This window comes from Trifolium pratense, linkage group LG1 (genome assembly GCF_020283565.1).
Source record: "Trifolium pratense cultivar HEN17-A07 linkage group LG1, ARS_RC_1.1, whole genome shotgun sequence".
Lineage (NCBI taxonomy): Eukaryota > Viridiplantae > Streptophyta > Magnoliopsida > Fabales > Fabaceae > Trifolium > Trifolium pratense.
This window is the reverse complement of record NC_060059.1, coordinates 51,236,046-51,254,246: the sequence shown is the minus strand read 5'-3', so window position 1 is coordinate 51,254,246 and position 18,201 is coordinate 51,236,046. Positions and strand designations below refer to the sequence as shown.

Here is an 18,201-nt window from a genome sequence, read left to right as displayed (position 1 = left end):
GCCCGCTCCTCTCACTTTCTAATTGAAAAGTGGAATTTAAGCATATGGTAGGTGGGCCTATGCATTATCCACGTTTCAAGCCCAAGTGGGCTCTTGCGTGAGCGGGCGTGTTAGAAATAATATAACACCATTAATATGGCTCTATCCTAAAAGCTTAAGCTTTTGGGATAATCGGTTATTTGACAAATACTTTTGTAACTTCTTGAAGATTGAAGCTTTGAAACTTCACACAGTTGACATCACCCACTTGATTAGTCGACATGGAATTCTTAACATCCTTAAATCCCTTGTCAGGAGTTCCAGTAAGATCACGTGAAATTTGTTTTGAAGATGCAGAAGAGGATTCCATTGATGAAGGTTTAGGTAGCGTTTTGCTAATTTGAGAAAGAAAGAAAGTTTGCTGGAGGTTTAGAGAAGTTCAAGTGTTCGTAGTGAGGTGTGTGAGAGTGTACTCAGTGCGTATTCATAAAAAGTTAATAATTAACCAAATAGGGAAGCGCAAAAATTGAAAAGGACATAAATGACAGAACTGCATTATTAACTGCTCTTTATCCAATTGAGACCTAGACACGTGCTAGAAGATTTTTAACTCTTATGACATGTAAGCAGACAAGCGTTTAGGCTTCAACAAGCTTCTAAAAGCTTCTGCTTATCAATATCAGAGTTCGTTCATCAGAGTTTCAGAGAATCGTTAAAATAAGATTTTTATCAGAACATGTTACCTTTAGATACTCTTTTCAGAGGTTCTTAAGGAGAGAAGTTCTGTTATCTTAGATCATCAAAATCATGATGAATGACCTTGAGATAGAAAGCTTCCAACTAGCTTGTCTAGATTCTTTTGGATAAAGATAGGAACCATTCATACCTTAATGTAGACTTCGTTTTGAGCTGCTTCCATAGCTTTCCCTGCTTCTACCATTTGTTGAGTTTAGCTTGGAGTGTCCACTAGATTCCAGCACTGTTCTTCTCAGAGCCTTTGGATCTTTTGAATGAATTCCTGCATCGGAGCTCTTTATTCTTCCTTTGTATTTTGGATTTTGAATGACCTTTTTCCAAAGGATTTTGAGTGTCTTAGATTTTTCATTCTTTCAGCTTTAGTCTCTGACTTCTTCAGTCTCTTTGACCTGATTGTCTTAGATTTCGATTTCATCAGAGATTAAGCTTCAGAACATTTTAGCTTCTAAAGTACTCTGAAACTCAGGTTCTGAGTCAACTTCAGAGCTAACCTCTGAGACATTCAAGCTCCTTTCCTGATCATTTCCTAATTCAAAGGTAGAATAAAGATTGAGTGGTATTTTGTTAGGACAGGGTGATAGATTAGATTTTCCACAGAAGTAACCTATCCCTTCACCTTGTTTATGCAAACATCATAGATCATAGAAGTAATATTGCTTCTGTCAACATTCTTTCTAACAAATTCCAATAAAGCAGATTCATAAATATTTTGAGATTTCCTGCAAGCACATTCTTGTTTTAAGGACAAGTTAATTTTCAAAAGTTTTTCATTTTGATTTTGAATCTTGCTTGCATTACTACTTAAAGAATCACAGAGATTTTTCGAAGAATTTAAACTCTTGATTTTCTAATATAGTGCATTATGACATTACTCAGAGCATTTTCTAATTCATATCTGGAGAAGTTAGCATACCAAACCGTCAATTCAACTTACCAAATTTAACCATCTCATTGGGTCAAAGTACCATCATAATCCCATTTTATCGAACTGTATAGGTTCAAATATCATATTTTCCATCAGGGTCATCCTATTTTATAGGATTTCAAACCATGTAGGTTTTCAACTCTCATTCGATTAAGGGTCGTCATAAACATGGTCATCGTATTTTCCCATTTCGTCCATGGTCATTGAGCCACAATATATTCATCTCAATTTAATTTAGATCATATAAGTTGATAAATCAAATTTAGCATAGCATCAAAAGTTATCTAGCCACAACACCATCAATTTCAACTTTATATTCACAGAAAGTTTTCAATTCTCATACCAAAAAGGGACAACAAGACAAGCATTTTAACTTATGAATAAATGTTCATATTAAACATGCATATAAACCATCAATTTGCATTCATATCATTCTATTTTCATATGAACAACTGATAAAAGAAATCAAGTTCATACATGCTATCAGGTAAATTGAAAGGACTGCGTATTTATTTTAGGCTCTCAATCATAACAAGGTCTCTGATTGCTCAACATAAAGATGCAGTAATGATTAGAGAGTCAAATTAACAATAGTTACAAAGTATAGTAGCATACCTTGAGTGAGCGGCATATTTAATGATTCACCGATAAAAAAATCATCATTCCAACAATCGATACCGTCAATTCAATTTTTTTGAAGTTTAAGGCAACATCCAGTTTAAAACTGAATAGGTTCAAATATCATAATTTCTGCTAGGGTCACCGAGACACAATACAATCCATATATGTTATACCGTCAATTCAATTTACCAAATTTAACCATCACATTGGGTCAAAGTACCATCATAATCCCATTTTATCGAAACCGTCAATTCAATTTACCAAATTTAACCATCTCATTGGGTCAAAGTACCATCATAACCGCATTTAATCGAAACCGTCAATTCAATTTACCAAATTTAACCATCTCATTGGGTCAAATTACCATCACAATCCCATTTTATAGAACCGTATAAGTTCAAATATCATATTTTCCATCAGGGTCATTCTTTTTTATAGAATTTAAAACTATGTAGGTTTTCTATTCTTATTCGATTAAGGGTCGTCATAGAAATGTTTCTCAACAAAAGACAACCATTCATGGTCATCGTATTTTCCCGTTTCGTCCACGGTGACTGAGCCACAATATATTCATCTCAATTTATCAAATTTTGATCATATAAGCTGATATATCAAATTTAGCATAGCATCAAAAGTTATCTAGCCACAAAACCATCAATTTCAACTTTATATTCACAGATAAAGTTTTCAATTCTCATACCAGAAAGGGACATCAAGACAAGCATTTTACCTTATGAATAAATGTTCATATTAAACATGCATATAATCCATCAATTTGCAATTGTATCATACTATTTTCATATGAACAACTGATAAAAGAAATCAAGTTCATACATGGTATCAGGTAAATTGAAAGGACTACGTATTCATTTTAGGCTCTGAATCATAACAAGGTGTCTGATTGATCAACATAAAGATGTAGAGATTAAAGAGTCAAATTAACAATAGTTATAAAGTATAGTAGCATACCTTGAGTGAGCGGCATATTTAATGATTCACCGACCAAAAATTCGTTATTCCAACAATCTATAGGTCAATTCAATGTTTTTATAATTTTAAGGCAACCTTCAATTTAGAACCGAATAGGTTCAAATATCATAATTTCTGATAGGGTCACCAAGACACAATACAATCCATATATGTTATACCGTCAATTCAATTTACCAAATTTAACCATCACATTGGGTCAAAGTACCATTATAATCTCATTTCAACGAAACCGTCAATTCAATTTACCAAATTTAACCATCTCATTGGGTCAAAGTACCATCTATTTTATACCGTCAATTCAATTTACCAAATTTAACCATCACAATCCCATTTTATAGAACCTTATAAGTTCAAATATCATATTTTCCATCAGGGTCATCCAATTTTATTTTATTTAAAAACATGTAGGTTTTCTATTTTCATTTGATTAAGTGTCATCATAACCATGTTTCTCAACAGAGACAGCCATTCATGGTCATCGTATTTTCCCATTTCGTCCACGGTCATTAAGCCACAATATATTCATCTCAATTTATATAATTTAGATCATATAAGCTGATATATCAAAATTAGCGCAGCATCAACAGTTATCTAGCCACAAAACCATCAATTTCAACTTTATATTTACAGATAAAGTTTCCAATTCTCATACCAGAAAGGGACATCAAGACAAGCATTTTAACTTATGAATAAATGATCATATTAAACATGCATATAATCCATCAATTTGCAATCGTATCATACTATTTTCATATGAACAACTGATAAAAGAAATCAAGTTCACACATGGTATCGGGTAAATTGAAAGAACTACGTATTCATTTTAGGCTCTGAATCATAACAAGGTGTCTGATTGCTCAACATAAAGATGTAGTAGAGATTAAAGAGTCAAATTAACAATAGTTATAACGTATAGTAGCATACCTTGAGTGAGCGGCATATTTAATGATTCACCGATCAAAAATTCGTCATTCCAACAATCGATACCGTCAATTCAATTTTTTTGTAAGTTTAAGGCAACCTTCAATTTAGAACCGAATAGGTTCAAATATCATAATTTCTGGTAGGGTCACCGAGACACAATACAATCCATATGTTATACCGTCAATTCAATTTACCAAATTTAACCATCACATTGGGTCAAAGTACCATCATAATCCCATTTTATCGACACCGTCAATTAAATTTACCAAATTTAACCATCTTATTGCTCAAATTACCATCACAGTCCCATTTTATAGAACCTTATAAGTTCAAATATCATATTTTCCATCAGGGTCAACCTATTTTATTTGATTTAAAACCATGTAGGTTTTCTATTCTCATTCGATTAAGTGTCGTCATAAGCATGTTTCTCAACAGAGACAGCCATTCATGGTCATCGTATTTTCCCATTTCGTCCACGGTCATTGAGCCACAATATATTCATCTCAATTTATATAATTTAGATCATATAAGCTGATATATCAAAATCAGCATAGCATCAAAAGTTATCTAGCCACAACACCATCAATTTCAACTTTATATTTACAGATAAAGTTTTCAATTCTCATGCCAGAAAGGGACATCAAGACAAGCATTTTAAGTTATGAATAAATATTCATATTAAACATGCATATAAACCATCAATATGCATTCATATCTTACTATTTTCATATGAACAACTGATAAAAGAAATCAAGTTCATACATGCTATCAGGTAAATTGAAAGGACTACGTATTTATTTTAGGCTCACGATCATAACAAGGTCTCTGATTGCTCAACATAAAGATGCAGTAGTGATTAGAGAGTCAAATTAACAATAGTTACAAAGTATAGTAGCATACCTTGAGTGAGCGGCATATTTAATGATTCACCGATCAAAAAATCATCATTCCAACAATCGATATCGTCAATTCAATTTTTTTTGAAGTTTAAGGCAACATCCAGTTTAAAACCGAATAGGTTCAAATATCATAATTTCTGGTAGGGTCACCAAGACACAATACAATCCATATGTTATACCGTCAATTCAATTTACCAAATTTAACCATCACATTGGGTCAAAGTACCATCATAATCCCATTTTATCGACACCGTCAATTCAATTTACCAAATTTGACCATCTTATTGCTCAAATTACCATCACAGTCCCATTTTATAGAACCTTATAAGTTCAAATATCATATTTTCCATCAGGGTCATCCTATTTTATTTGATTTAAAACCATGTAGGTTTTCTATTCTCTTTCGATTAAGTGTCGTCATAAGCATGTTTCTCAACAGAGACAGCCATTCATGGTCATCGTATTTTCCCATTTCGTCCACGGTCATTGAGCCACAATATATTCATCTCAATTTATATAATTTAGATCATATAAGCTGATATATCAAAATCAGCATAGCATCAAAAGTTATCTAGCCACAACACCATCAATTTCAACTTTATATTTACAGATAAAGTTTTCAATTCTCATGCCAGAAAGGGACAACAAGACAAGCATTTTAAGTTATGAATAAATATTCATATTTAACATGCATATAAACAGATAAAGTTTGCATTCATATCTTACTATTTTCATATGAACAACTGATAAAAGAAATCAAGTTCATACATGCTATCAGGTAAATTGAAAGGACTACGTATTTATTTTAGGCTCACGATCATAACAAGGTCTCTGATTGCTCAACATAAAGATGCAGTAGTGATTAGAGAGTCAAATTAACAATAGTTACAAAGTATAGTAGCATACCTTGAGTGAGCGGCATATTTAATGATTCACCGATCAAAAAATCATCATTCCAACAATCGATATCGTCAATTCAATTTTTTTTTGAAGTTTAAGGCAACATCCAGTTAAAAACCGAATAGGTTCAAATATCATAATTTCTGATAGGGTCACCGAGACACAATACAATCCATATATGTATATGGTCAATTCAATTTACCAAATTTAACCATCACATTGGGTCAAAGTACCATCATAATCCCATTTCATCGAAACCGTCAATTCAATTTACCAAATTTAACCATCTCATTGGGTCAAAGTACCATCATAACCACATTTAATCGAAACCGTCAATTCAATTTACCAAATTTAACCATCTCATTGGGTCAAATTACCTTCACAATCCCATTTTATAGAACCGTATAAGTTCAAATATCATATTTTCCATCAGGGTCATTCTTTTTTATAGAATTTAAAACCATGTAGGTTTTCTATTCTTATTCGATTAAGGGTCGTCATAGACATGTTTCTCAACAAAAGACAGCCATTCATGGTCATCGTATTTTCCCGTTTCGTCCACGGTGATTGACCCCAATATATTCATCTCAATTTATCAAATTTAGATCATATAAGCTGACATATCAAATTTAGCATAGCATCAAAAGTTATCTAGCCACAAAACCATCAATTTCAACTTTATATTCACAGATAAAATTTTCAATTCTCATACCAGAAAGGGACATCAAGACAAGCATTTAACCATATGAATAAATGTTCATATTAAACATGCATATAATCCATCAATTTGCAATCGTATCATACTATTTTCATATGAACAACTGATAAAAGAAATCAAGTTCATACATGGCATCGGGTAAATTGAAAGGACTACGTATTTATTTTAGGCTCTCAATCATAACAAGGTCTCTGATTGTTCAACATAAAGATGCAGTAGTGATTAGAGAGTCCAATTAACAATAGTTACAAAGTATAGTAGCATACCTTGAGTGAGCGGCATATTTAATGATTCACCGATCAAAAAATCATCATTCCAACAATCGATATCGTCAATTCAATTTTTTTGTTGTTTACGGCAACATCCAGTTTAAAACCGAATAGGTACAAATATCATAATTTCTGATAGGGTCACCGAGACACAATACAATCCATATATGTATACCGTCAATTCAATTTACCAAATTTAACCATCACATTGGGTCGAAGTACCATCATAATCCCATTTCATCGAAACCGTCAATTCAATTTACCAAATTTAACCATCTCATTGCGTCAAAGTACCATCATATTGCATTTAATCGAAGCCGTCAATTCAATTTACCAAATTTAACCATCTCATTGGGTCAAATTACCATCACAGTCCCATTTTATAGAACCTTATAAGTTCAAATATCATATTTTCCATCAGGGTCATCCTAATTTATTTGATTTAAAACCATGTAGGTTTTCTATTCTCATTCGATTAAGTGTCGTTATAAGCATGTTTCTCAACAGAGACAGCCATTCATGGTTACCGTATTTTCCCATTTCGTCCACGGTCAATGAGCCACAATATATTCATCTCAATTTATAAAATTTAGATCATATAAGCTGATATATCAAAATTAGCTAGCTTTAACAGTTATCTAGCCACAAAACCATCAATTTCAACTTTATATTTACAGATAAAGTTTTCAATTCTCATGCAGGGACATCAAGAAAAGCATTTTAACTTATGAATCAATGTTCATATTAAACATGCATAAAATCCATCAATTTGCAATCGTATCATACTATTTTCATATGAACAACTGATAAAAGAAGTTCATACATGGTATCGGGTAAAATCAAAGGACTACATATTCATTTTAGGCTCACAGTCATAACAAGGTGTCTGATTGCTCAACATAAAGATGTAGTAGTGATTGAAGAGTCAAATTAACAATAGTTACAAAGTATAGCATACCTTGAGTGAGCGGCATATTTAATGATTCACCGATAAAAAATTCGTCATTCCAACAATCGATACCATCAATTGAATTTTTTTTTAAGTTTAAGGCAACCTTCAATTTAGAACCGAGTAGGTTCAAATATCATAATTTCTGATAGGGTCACCGAGACACAATACAATCCATATATGTTATACCGACAATTAAATTTACCAAATTTAACCATTACATTGGGTCAAAAGTACCATCATAATCCCATTTTATCGAAACCGTCAATTCAATTTACCAAATTTAACCATCTTATAGGGTCAAATTTCCATCAGGCTCATCCTATTTTATTTGATTTAAAACCATGTAGGGTTTCCATTATCATTCGATTAAGTGTCGTCATAAGCATGTTTCTCAACAAAGACAGCCATTCATGGTCATCGTATTTTCCAATTTCGTCCACGGTCATTGACCAAAATATATTCAACTCAATTTATCAAATTTAAATTATATAAGTTGATATATCAAAATTAGCATAGCATCAATAGTTATCTAGCCACAAAACCATCAATTTCAACTTTATATTTCCATATAAAGTTTTAAATTCTCATACCAGAAAGGGACATCAAGACAAGCATTTTAACTTATGAATAAATGTTCATATTAAACATGCATATAAACCATCAATTTGCATTCGCATCATACTATTTTCATATGAACAACTGATAAAAGAAATGAAGTTCATTCATGGTATCGGGTAAATTGAAATGACTACATATTCACTTTAGGCTCTCAATCATAACAAGGTGTCTGTTTGCTCAAAGACAAAGATGTAGTAGTGATTAAAGAGTCAAATTAACAATAGTTACAAAGTATAGTAGCATACCTTGAGTGAGCTGCATATTTAATGATTCACCGATAAAAAATTCATCATTCCAACAAACGATACAGTCAATTCAATTTTTTTGAAGTTGAAGGCAACCTCCAATTTTGAACCGAATAGGTTCAAATATCATAATTTCTGATAGGGTCACCGAGAAACAATACAATCCATATATTTTATACCATCAATTCAATTTACCAAATTTAACCATCACATTGGGTCAAAGTACCATCATAATCCCATTTCATCGAAACCGTCAATTCAATTTACGAAATTTAACCATCTCTTTGGGTCAAAGTACCATCTATTTTATACCGTCAACTCAATTTACCAAATTTAACCATCACATTGGGTCAAAGTACCACCATAATCCCATTTTATCGACACCGTCAATTCAATTTACCAAATTTAATCATCTCATTGGGTCAAAGTACCATGATAATCCCATTTTATCGAACCGTATAGGTTCAAATATCATATTTTCCATCAAGGTCATTCTATTTTATTGAATTTAAAACCATGTAGGCTTTCTATTCTTATTCGATTAAGGGTCGTCATAAACATGTTTCTCAACAAAAGACGGTGGTCATCGTATGTTCCCATATTGTCTACGGTCAATGAGCCATAATATATTCATCTCAATTTATCAAAGTGGAGCACTAACATACCACAGATTGGCCGCAACTAAGGCCGAAACTCAAAAGTATAAAATAAATAACAGAGATAATAAAAAAATAATCACCAAGAACAAAAATATTTTCCAAGGTACCTTTTTTGGGTGGTTTGTTCTTACAAAGATTCAGCACTTAGCAGCAGAAAAAGGACCTTGTTCGGTATTATCTGCTAGATGAGTTTCTTCTACCTTTATTATGTTCGATGAAATTAATCTTTACCCAACTTTTATCATATTTTGGGTAAGGGTTGTAGTTGGAATGACCCAATGAGGTGTTTGTACAATCAAAACAGTGTCTGGATAGGAAGCCCTGCAAGAAATATAGGAATCACAAAGATGAAAAGCTAAAACAAGAGCGAGATGAATTCAAATACACTCATACCCATATAATTCCAAAAACACTGATGTTTTGTAATTTGTTAAAAACGAACTACCTAAAGGAAAAGGACAACAAAGAAATAATATTGTCATAATTAAGGATTTCATACCTGTGATATGCACAATAAGAAACCATTATTGTTGTCTGTTTACCATTTTTCTTTGAACAATGCAACTGCAATTACAGATAACAAAAGTCAATAACTATTTCACAGATCATAAATTATAATCAGCCATGATACAGAATAATATTGAAGCGTGGACTGCAATATCAAGTAGTTTTTTTATAAATTATTATTGCCATCAGATTCCATATTTAAATTAAACTTCAAGCGAGCACCCGGCATTTTTTATCGCAAGCCACCTTTACAAATAACATGTATTCCGATAGGGTTTTTGAAATGACGAGTAAACTATGACGTTGGTCCTCCATGTTTACAATTCATCACAAAGCTTAGCCATGTATAAAAATCAGTCGAACATGTTCACTAAAGATCTTAATGTTTTAGCTTTCCAAAACCTGTCAACAATTAGTTCCCCAGGCTCAAAATTCAACCTTGTATCACCAAATTAGCTCTGTTACCACTCTAGTTCTTCACACGGGCAAATATGATCACATTTTAGCTAAGTGAGAGACAAAATTTGGTGACACATTTTTTTGGAAGACTAAGTAGTATAGTAACATTTTAGACTATTGAGAGAATAATTTGCTGATTGAAATTTTAATAGACTAATGGGGTAATATGTGTAAACTTTGAAGGGCCAACTTAAGGATTTACTCTTAAAAGGATATATAAATTTACATTGAAAGCCAAATCCCAATATAATATTCTAAACTCTCAGAATGCTTAAAGATTATAAACTCTCAGAATTTACATTGAAAGCCAAATCCCAATATAAAATTCTAAACTCTCAGAATGCTTAAAGATTATCTTAAAATGATTTATGCGATTTTTTTTATAGTAAGGATCTTGGTGACAATATTGCAATTGGACCAAACAAGATACTATCACCATAAACGTATGCAAATTGTTATACAAGGAATGATGTTAATTTTAATTTCTAGGTGAAAACATATTTTCCATCAAAACCTTCAAAATCAAGATTATGATCCTTGTTTTTCTTCTTACAACATGAAAGTAACTTTTTAATCTGATTGGTAAAGTTTTAGACAGGGGTCTAATGAATAATTGTAACCAATCACCAAACAGTATATTAATTAAAGCTAAATCATGTTTGCATAAACCTGGACAATATTAATTAAAAGTGGCACTAAACCTGTTTTAAATTAAATTAAATGAAAGTACATATTAGAACATATCAACAAAACTTATGCAAATGCAAACCAATTCAATCTAAATGAAGCCTCACCACTATGCGATAATCAGCCCTTCATGCACACATGGCAATGAAACATGTGGAACACTTGACACATTGTGTGAATGAACCATGGATTTGCTTACAAATAACACAAATCTGAAATTGAACTAATACAACTTTAGATTGAATTGAAATGAACAAAACAAAACAAAAAGATATTCGTGTTAAGAAATCTGGACTGGAGCCGAGGTCGTTAAGTAATGATGTAACTTAAGTGTAAATTATGCAAAGAGTAAACTACATCAATTGATGACTAACATTAGGTAGGCGTGAACACCATTACTATATTTTTGTTTGGGGAAAAATTTATCTAACTTTACTTTATTTTATCATGATAAAATATACACATTAGTGAGTGATAATATCAAACTATACTTCTTTTGAAAATAATATAGAAGTACATTTTCTGCATAGGCAAAAGAAGAGCTTCAAATACCTTACCTTCACAAAAGAATTTGATGGAATACTCAAGATACCCAAAGCAGGCTCCATTAACTCATCACTAGCAAAAGAAACTTCAGGTCGAAACCAGACACAAGTGAGTGAAGTGACATGAACCCATAGTGGACCAACATCAGTAGGCTTTAGAGCACAACCTATGTGTCCAACAATAAATTTCAGATAATAAGATCATACACACTAATAATGAAAAAAAGTTAAAAAAAAAAAAAAAAAACTAACCAAATCTACATGATATTATCCTAAATGCTACAGTCAAAAGTAAAAAAAGCAAGATTTATTAATACATGCATTGCATATGAAAGTTTATAATAATCTTGAGAGTAATTTCAAAAATATATATACATGGGGGGAGATATAGCTCATACAAATAAACGAGTAACATACATAATACAATACATCTAAAATATTGTGGAAGACACACACCTTTTACGAGGCAAAGACAACACTCTCGTGTGATGTCTGGTGTTTCACAAGCTTTACAAACCCATGATGTAAAGTGTCGAACATTTCTTGCTCCACAGCATTCTTGATGAACAGCTAGTTGACATCTGTAAAATATATATAATGACACATTTTTCATATCAATTGCAATGCCATTCATCATCATAGGGTAAAAAAAAAAGAAAAACAAACAAATCTTTCTTGATAGTTCAAGGTTGCAAAATAAGAAAGAAAAAAAAATAGTTTTAGGATGGTTTTGTTGTCCCTGGTCTCACTGATAAGGCTGGACAAAATAACAGATTTCCATAAATGTAAATGAAAAGCATAAGAAATATTTCAAGACATGGACATAAATTAAGTCTATTGTTAACTGACCAAATATTCATGAATTCATTACGTTTATCAACTATACAATCTTTAGACTAGTGCAGAAACTTTTTCTAATCCGTAGTTTTCATGGTTTGCATATTTATAATAAACTGAGGATGCTATATTACCTGACACATAATATAATTTTGTTGTAGTCACAATCTTCAACCCATCTATATACATATAGCAGTATAACAACGGAAGGATTTAAAAGGTACCTTGCAGAAAGGTAAGCAGTGAAGGAGTTTATGCTTACAAGTGAAGGCTTGGAAAATATATTCCTTCCACATCATTGCAAAGAACAATGACCTTCTTTGGAAGTACTAGCTGCCCATTGTTTTTGTTTCATCTATACAAAAACCCTCCAATATAGTCAAAAATACAAACTACAAGAAGCAAAACAAAATGACGTTTCTTCAAAAACTTAAAGAAATATGTTAAAATGGCAAACATGGTTGACTCTTAAATCGGATAAGCTTGATCAGATAGTTACATGGAATTACTGAGTTAGGATACAAATAGGGGGTGTAGAGAAAAAACACAAACCCTTGACTTTTTTGTATGTGATTTTTCGGAATCAGATAATTCAAAATTAAACTTAACTTCAGAAGCAGGGCAGAAATAATCAGTGCTTCCAAGATTCTTCAAGAAACAGATAATAAAAATCAGAATAAAACAATTAGATAGATATCAAGTGTGGCGGTGTAATGTGTAAACCTCCATTTCAGAATTAAATATATATTGTTAGAAGCAAAAGATAAGTTACACAAACCCTAGCACATGTTTTACATAGGAGTTGACCACTGGGAGTCAAATCCTTTGTTTTCTTTGACATATTGAAAGGAAGGTCCAATCCACATTCTTCACAAAGTTGCATTTTTTCTTTATGGAATCAAATCAATAAAGTGTTATGTCAATTCGAACACATGTTAGCATTCTACATCACTTCTACATTTTTTGTGACCTATAACAAAATTAATTTAATTTAATTTGATTTGAGGTCATGCTCAAGCATGGGAATTTTTTGTTTCTCACATATACAAAATCTAAGCCTCACAACAACTTAGGTCGCAACATGACGGCGTTGTTTCTGAGACCGTGATTTCACGGACTGCGGCTATTTTAAACCCTACTAATTCAATCACAGAATATATGCATATGCGAGTGAAATTAATTCAGAAAGCATAGATAGATTTTCTTGCCTGCACAATATTATCAAGAACCCTAATAGCATAATGTTTTTCAATATTATCTTGAAAGTTAATTAGATTCAAAGATAACAAAACAAACAATTACCTATTTCTAGAAATCTTGGAAATGGCATCAGAATGCAGAATGCAATTTTAATCAAATTTCAAATATTGATTTTTCAAATTTCAAATATTGATATTGATTTTTCAAATTTCAAATTTCAAAATTCAAGAAAAGATAAAAAATTTACCGTCAAGTGAATCAGTGAATGTGAAACCCTGAGAAATCAAAGATACTGAGAAGACAGCGAAGACGAGATTCCCGTAATAATTTCGAACCTTCCTTTTCTTGATTTGAATTCAAATTCTGGTTTTTTTCTCTGTAATTCCCAAATACGAAACTGAATCGAACAGAATCGATGAACAAGAGAAGATATTAACGAAGACTACAAAGAGAAATTTAATCTCTGTGAGCGATGAGATAAGTGGTCGTTGTTTCTTTCTTTCTTGAAATCTTTGATTATAAATTGAAGGGAATTAACCCTAAACGAAATCACACGGTGGTTAACGAAGAGTGTGGAAAAAGCACTTGTTTGTTGACACTTGACAGAGGTTGAAGAAGGGAAAATTAACCCTAGAGACACACACGACACGAGATAGAGATTGACGAAGGTAACGTAACGACGTCGTCTTAATCAACAAGTGTGAGCGAAGAAGGAAAAGAAAGAAAGATGAGTTTGGTTAACAATTGGTAAATGAAGGGAATGGAATCGAAGAAGCTGATAGTGTATAGGAATCGAAGAAGCTGATAGTGTATAGAAATCGAAGAGAATAGGGTTTTGTTGTTTTGGGTGTGGGAGAGAATAGAAAAAGAATGCGATTTTGGGATTTGTTTTGTCTGAACTGAACGGGTGGAAATGTGGAATGGTTCATTTTGTTTAGTAAGGCACCAGACAAACACACTAGTACCTTTCTTCTTTTCTTTTTACTAAAAAATAATATTAGTACTACTATTTATTTATTTATTTATTTAAATTAATATTAATATATTAATAATTTGTAGTACATTCAAAACAAACTAAAATTTAATCGGGAGAGAACTGAAACCACTTGATGTCAGAACTGACCTCCAAAATAAATTAAACTGATGGTGAAAATAAAATAAAAAAATTCAATATTGAAACATCCTCTTGAGAAATTGAGGTAACGTACTCCACCAAGTGAAACTTACAATAGAGTGTCCATGATTAGCAAAAGACTATCGACGCAAGAATTTCCTTCTTAGAAAATATGTGAGGTGATCATGATTGGTAAAAGCGCAAAGAGCCGCGTGTGAATTAATCACTCTCAATCCAAACATCATACCAACCTTTACTATGCGCCAGCTCCATGGCCAAAATGATGGCAACGATCTCCGCATACGTAACTGAAACTGTGTCCAATTTCTGCACAAAACAGCCCTTAAAAGAAGCCAATTTGTCGCAAAAAATTCCTCCACAAGCAGCAGAAAATGAGGATTACTCAATACAGACCCGTTCGTTTAACTTTCAACCAAAAAACCAAAGGTGCTCTCCAAAGAACAAGTGAAATAACCGAAGCATGTGATGGCTGCCAAAGCAAGATTATGAACATGCTCACTCCAAGAGTTTTTGCACCTCTTGAATACAATTTCTACAGTGGTGCAATCAAAATGATTTCCAAACAATGTGCCTAGCCAATATGTCAGAACTGTGCAGCAAACTGGCAACTGAGAAATAAATGTGGAGTTGTTTTGAAATTCGATAAACAAAGAACAAAGACGGACACCACCGTATATAGCCACGCATAGAGAAAATAAAATAATGCAATCACTGTTGGGAAAAATCGGCATAGAGAAAATAAAAGAACGCAATCAACAACACAAGAATATAACGTGGAAACTCCAAATCAGAGAAAAAACCACGGTCGTTGTCAAAACCGACAACCAGAGAATAAATACTATGTGAAAATTGTTACAACACATAGACTTCACTCTCAATCACCCCCATGCCCCAATATAAGTGTTACTGCTTGGTGCAATTATAAACAAAGAACTATATAGCCTTGATTCCCTCATTGCTTCACTATTCTAAGCGATGTGGGACTTCTTCAATATAATTTCTTTGACTTTTTTTTTTCTTCATTAGCAATGTGGGACTTACATTGCAATCAATACCAACAATCACAACACAAGAATATAACGTGCAAACTCCAAACCGGAGAAAAAACCACAGTCGTTGTCTAAACCGACAACCAGAGAATAAACACTATGTGAAAATTGTTACAACACATAGACTCACTCTCAACCATCTCATGACCCTAGTACACCCACAATCTCCAAAGTAGATATTTGAACTACATCTCAAATACTCTTAAACAAGAGCATTAGAGAAAAGAAAAAAACACAAATATAAACTTAAATGTTTACAAGTGTTATTGTTGAGGTCTCTATATATAGCTTTGAACTCCTCCACTCTTTACCTTTCTAAGCAATGTGGGACTTACATTGCAATTAACCCCAACATAAGCATCTCCAACCACAAAAGAAGATGAAGGAGGAACAAATTTAAGCCAAATCCAAGTAGTCCACTAAATTGTAATTACATGTGTGTATAGATAATTATATGCTGCCTGTGCATTTAAAATTCCATCATGTGAGGTGATCCAAACCAAGCTATCGGTCAAAGCTTCTCTTGGCAATACTACCTAGTGAATAAAAGAGGATACTTTGGTTGTGAGAAAATTAGGAGCCGTTGGAAGGTTCATTGAGTCCACACAAGTGATGTACCTTAGTCAATTGTCTGTCCAAAATGAAACTGACTGCCCCGTGCCAATGATCCAAATCGTAACTAACTAGAAGAAATAAATACTAACTAAGTTGTTGCTCCTGATGCAAGTAACTGACTTTGCATTTTCACTTTTTGATTCTAACACCGGATATTCGTGATATTTAGAATTTGAATTCAAGATCTTCTATTTATACTTTTGAACTTTACGTAGTGTTTATTATCCCATTTACAGACAAAAGAAAAAATTTGTTGAACTATATAAACAAATTGTTTTTTATCATATTATAAACCTTTTTATAACAAATCATATTATACACTTAGAAGTTAGAAGAGGCAGACTCATATTATACACTTGCAAACAATCATCTTCAATGACAATGCAACAACACTGTAATCTTTCATAACTGCTATTCTACTAAGTAGAGATCATGTTATGTTTGCCGCATACAAAATGTTTACACTATTCTACTAACGGTCCATATTTTAACTCATTATTTTAAATAACATGCACAAGAGTATTAATATTTGTCCCGTGAATCCATTTTCTCAGCAGAGACAGTTACACCAGTTACTCCCTCCTGCACACACAATCCCACTAACTTGTTGCAAGTTACACAAAGAAACAAAATTCCATTTATACCCTCTCTTGCATTTCCAATATTTAAGTTCAATCTTCGTTTCACATCACATAAATAACATTGCCAACTTCTTGAAAATTTGAATGATTCTTCTCTTCTCCAAAGAATCTCATGGCGACGAAATCCTACCCCCGACATAGCAGTAACAATGGCGACAGTTGCTGCTGCAGCAGATGTCTCTGCGGCTGTTTCAACTGTTGCTGCAAATGTCTCTGTAGCTGTATTGGCTACTTTTTCAACTACGTCTTAAGCATAATCTGCAACATCATCATTGCAGTAGTAATATTCGCGGTTCTCTTCTGGCTTATCGTTCGTCCAAACTACATAAAATTCACTGCAACTGATACATCCCTTACTCAATTCAATTTCAGAAACAACAACACACTTCACTATGATCTTTCCATCAAAATCGCGATAAGAAATCCTAATCGAAGAGTTGGTATCTACTACAATAACATCGAAATGCTTGCATTTTATAAGGATGTTAAGTTTGGTTCTCAAACTTTTGGAAAATTCTTTCAGAGTCATAAGAATACAAGTTTCTTGAATGCAGTTTTTAGAGGTCAGAAAGTGATTCCTTTAAGTTCTGATCAGATTTTGGAACTGGATAAAGAGACGAAAAACGGAGTTTATGCAATTGTTGTTAAGATTTTGCTTAAAGCAAGGTTTACACTTGGTTTGTTCAAGACATGGGAAGGGAATCCTATGGTTCGTTGTGATTTGCAGGTTCCTTTGAAATCCGGCAATGAATTTCTAGCCACTAATTGTGATTGGGATGACAAATGGTGGTTATTCCGTTAGGTGATTTATATTTGTTATTTTCTCTATTATTTTGAGCTCTTTGTTAATTCTTAGGTTTTGACAAATGGTTGTGTTTGTAATTGTCTTTGATAATTAAACATGAATGAATATAAGGGAGCATTTGAACTTTTTTTCAAAAATCCAAATGTATTAGGAAGTCAAATTTCTTGTGCTAACTCAAATTGTAGATTTAGATGTGATTAAGTGAATATAAATTCAATTCTAGTTGCAGAGAACTTTCGAGAGAAGGATTATGCTGTGCATCC

General features: G+C 32.6%; 1 protein-coding gene and 1 long non-coding RNA gene across 3 annotated transcripts; one reads left to right on the top strand and one right to left on the bottom strand.

The window, feature by feature from the left end:
* Positions 1-9,361: 9,361 nt before the first annotated feature.
* On the bottom strand, positions 9,362-14,606 carry LOC123903293. 2 transcript variants are annotated; one of them, XR_006807890.1, is made up of 7 exons: positions 13,941-14,606; positions 12,718-12,848; positions 12,113-12,237; positions 11,669-11,823; positions 11,219-11,323; positions 9,958-10,022; positions 9,362-9,779 (listed from the first exon to the last, which is right to left on the bottom strand). It is a non-coding gene; the product is annotated as an uncharacterized LOC123903293 (long non-coding RNA). The 2 variants fall into 2 exon arrangements; XR_006807891.1 differs by having other exon boundaries at positions 12,718-13,141; positions 13,941-14,486.
* Positions 14,607-17,282: 2,676 nt separating this feature from the next.
* On the top strand, positions 17,283-17,935 carry LOC123896029 (NDR1/HIN1-like protein 3). The gene is made up of 2 exons (XM_045946483.1): positions 17,283-17,377; positions 17,506-17,935. The coding sequence occupies exons 1-2, from the start codon at positions 17,283-17,285 to the stop codon at positions 17,933-17,935; spliced, it is 525 nt and encodes a 174-aa protein (XP_045802439.1).
* The last annotated feature ends 266 nt before the right edge of the window (positions 17,936-18,201 follow it).

Coding starts and splice junctions, on each gene's coding strand:
- LOC123896029 (XM_045946483.1), top strand. CDS start 17,283: ATGGCGACAGTTGCTGCTGCAGCAGATGTCTCTGCGGCTGTTTCAACT. Junction 17,378..17,505: donor TTGGCTACTTTTTCAACTAC/GTCTTAAGCATA, acceptor ATTCAATTTCAG/AAACAACAACACACTTCACT.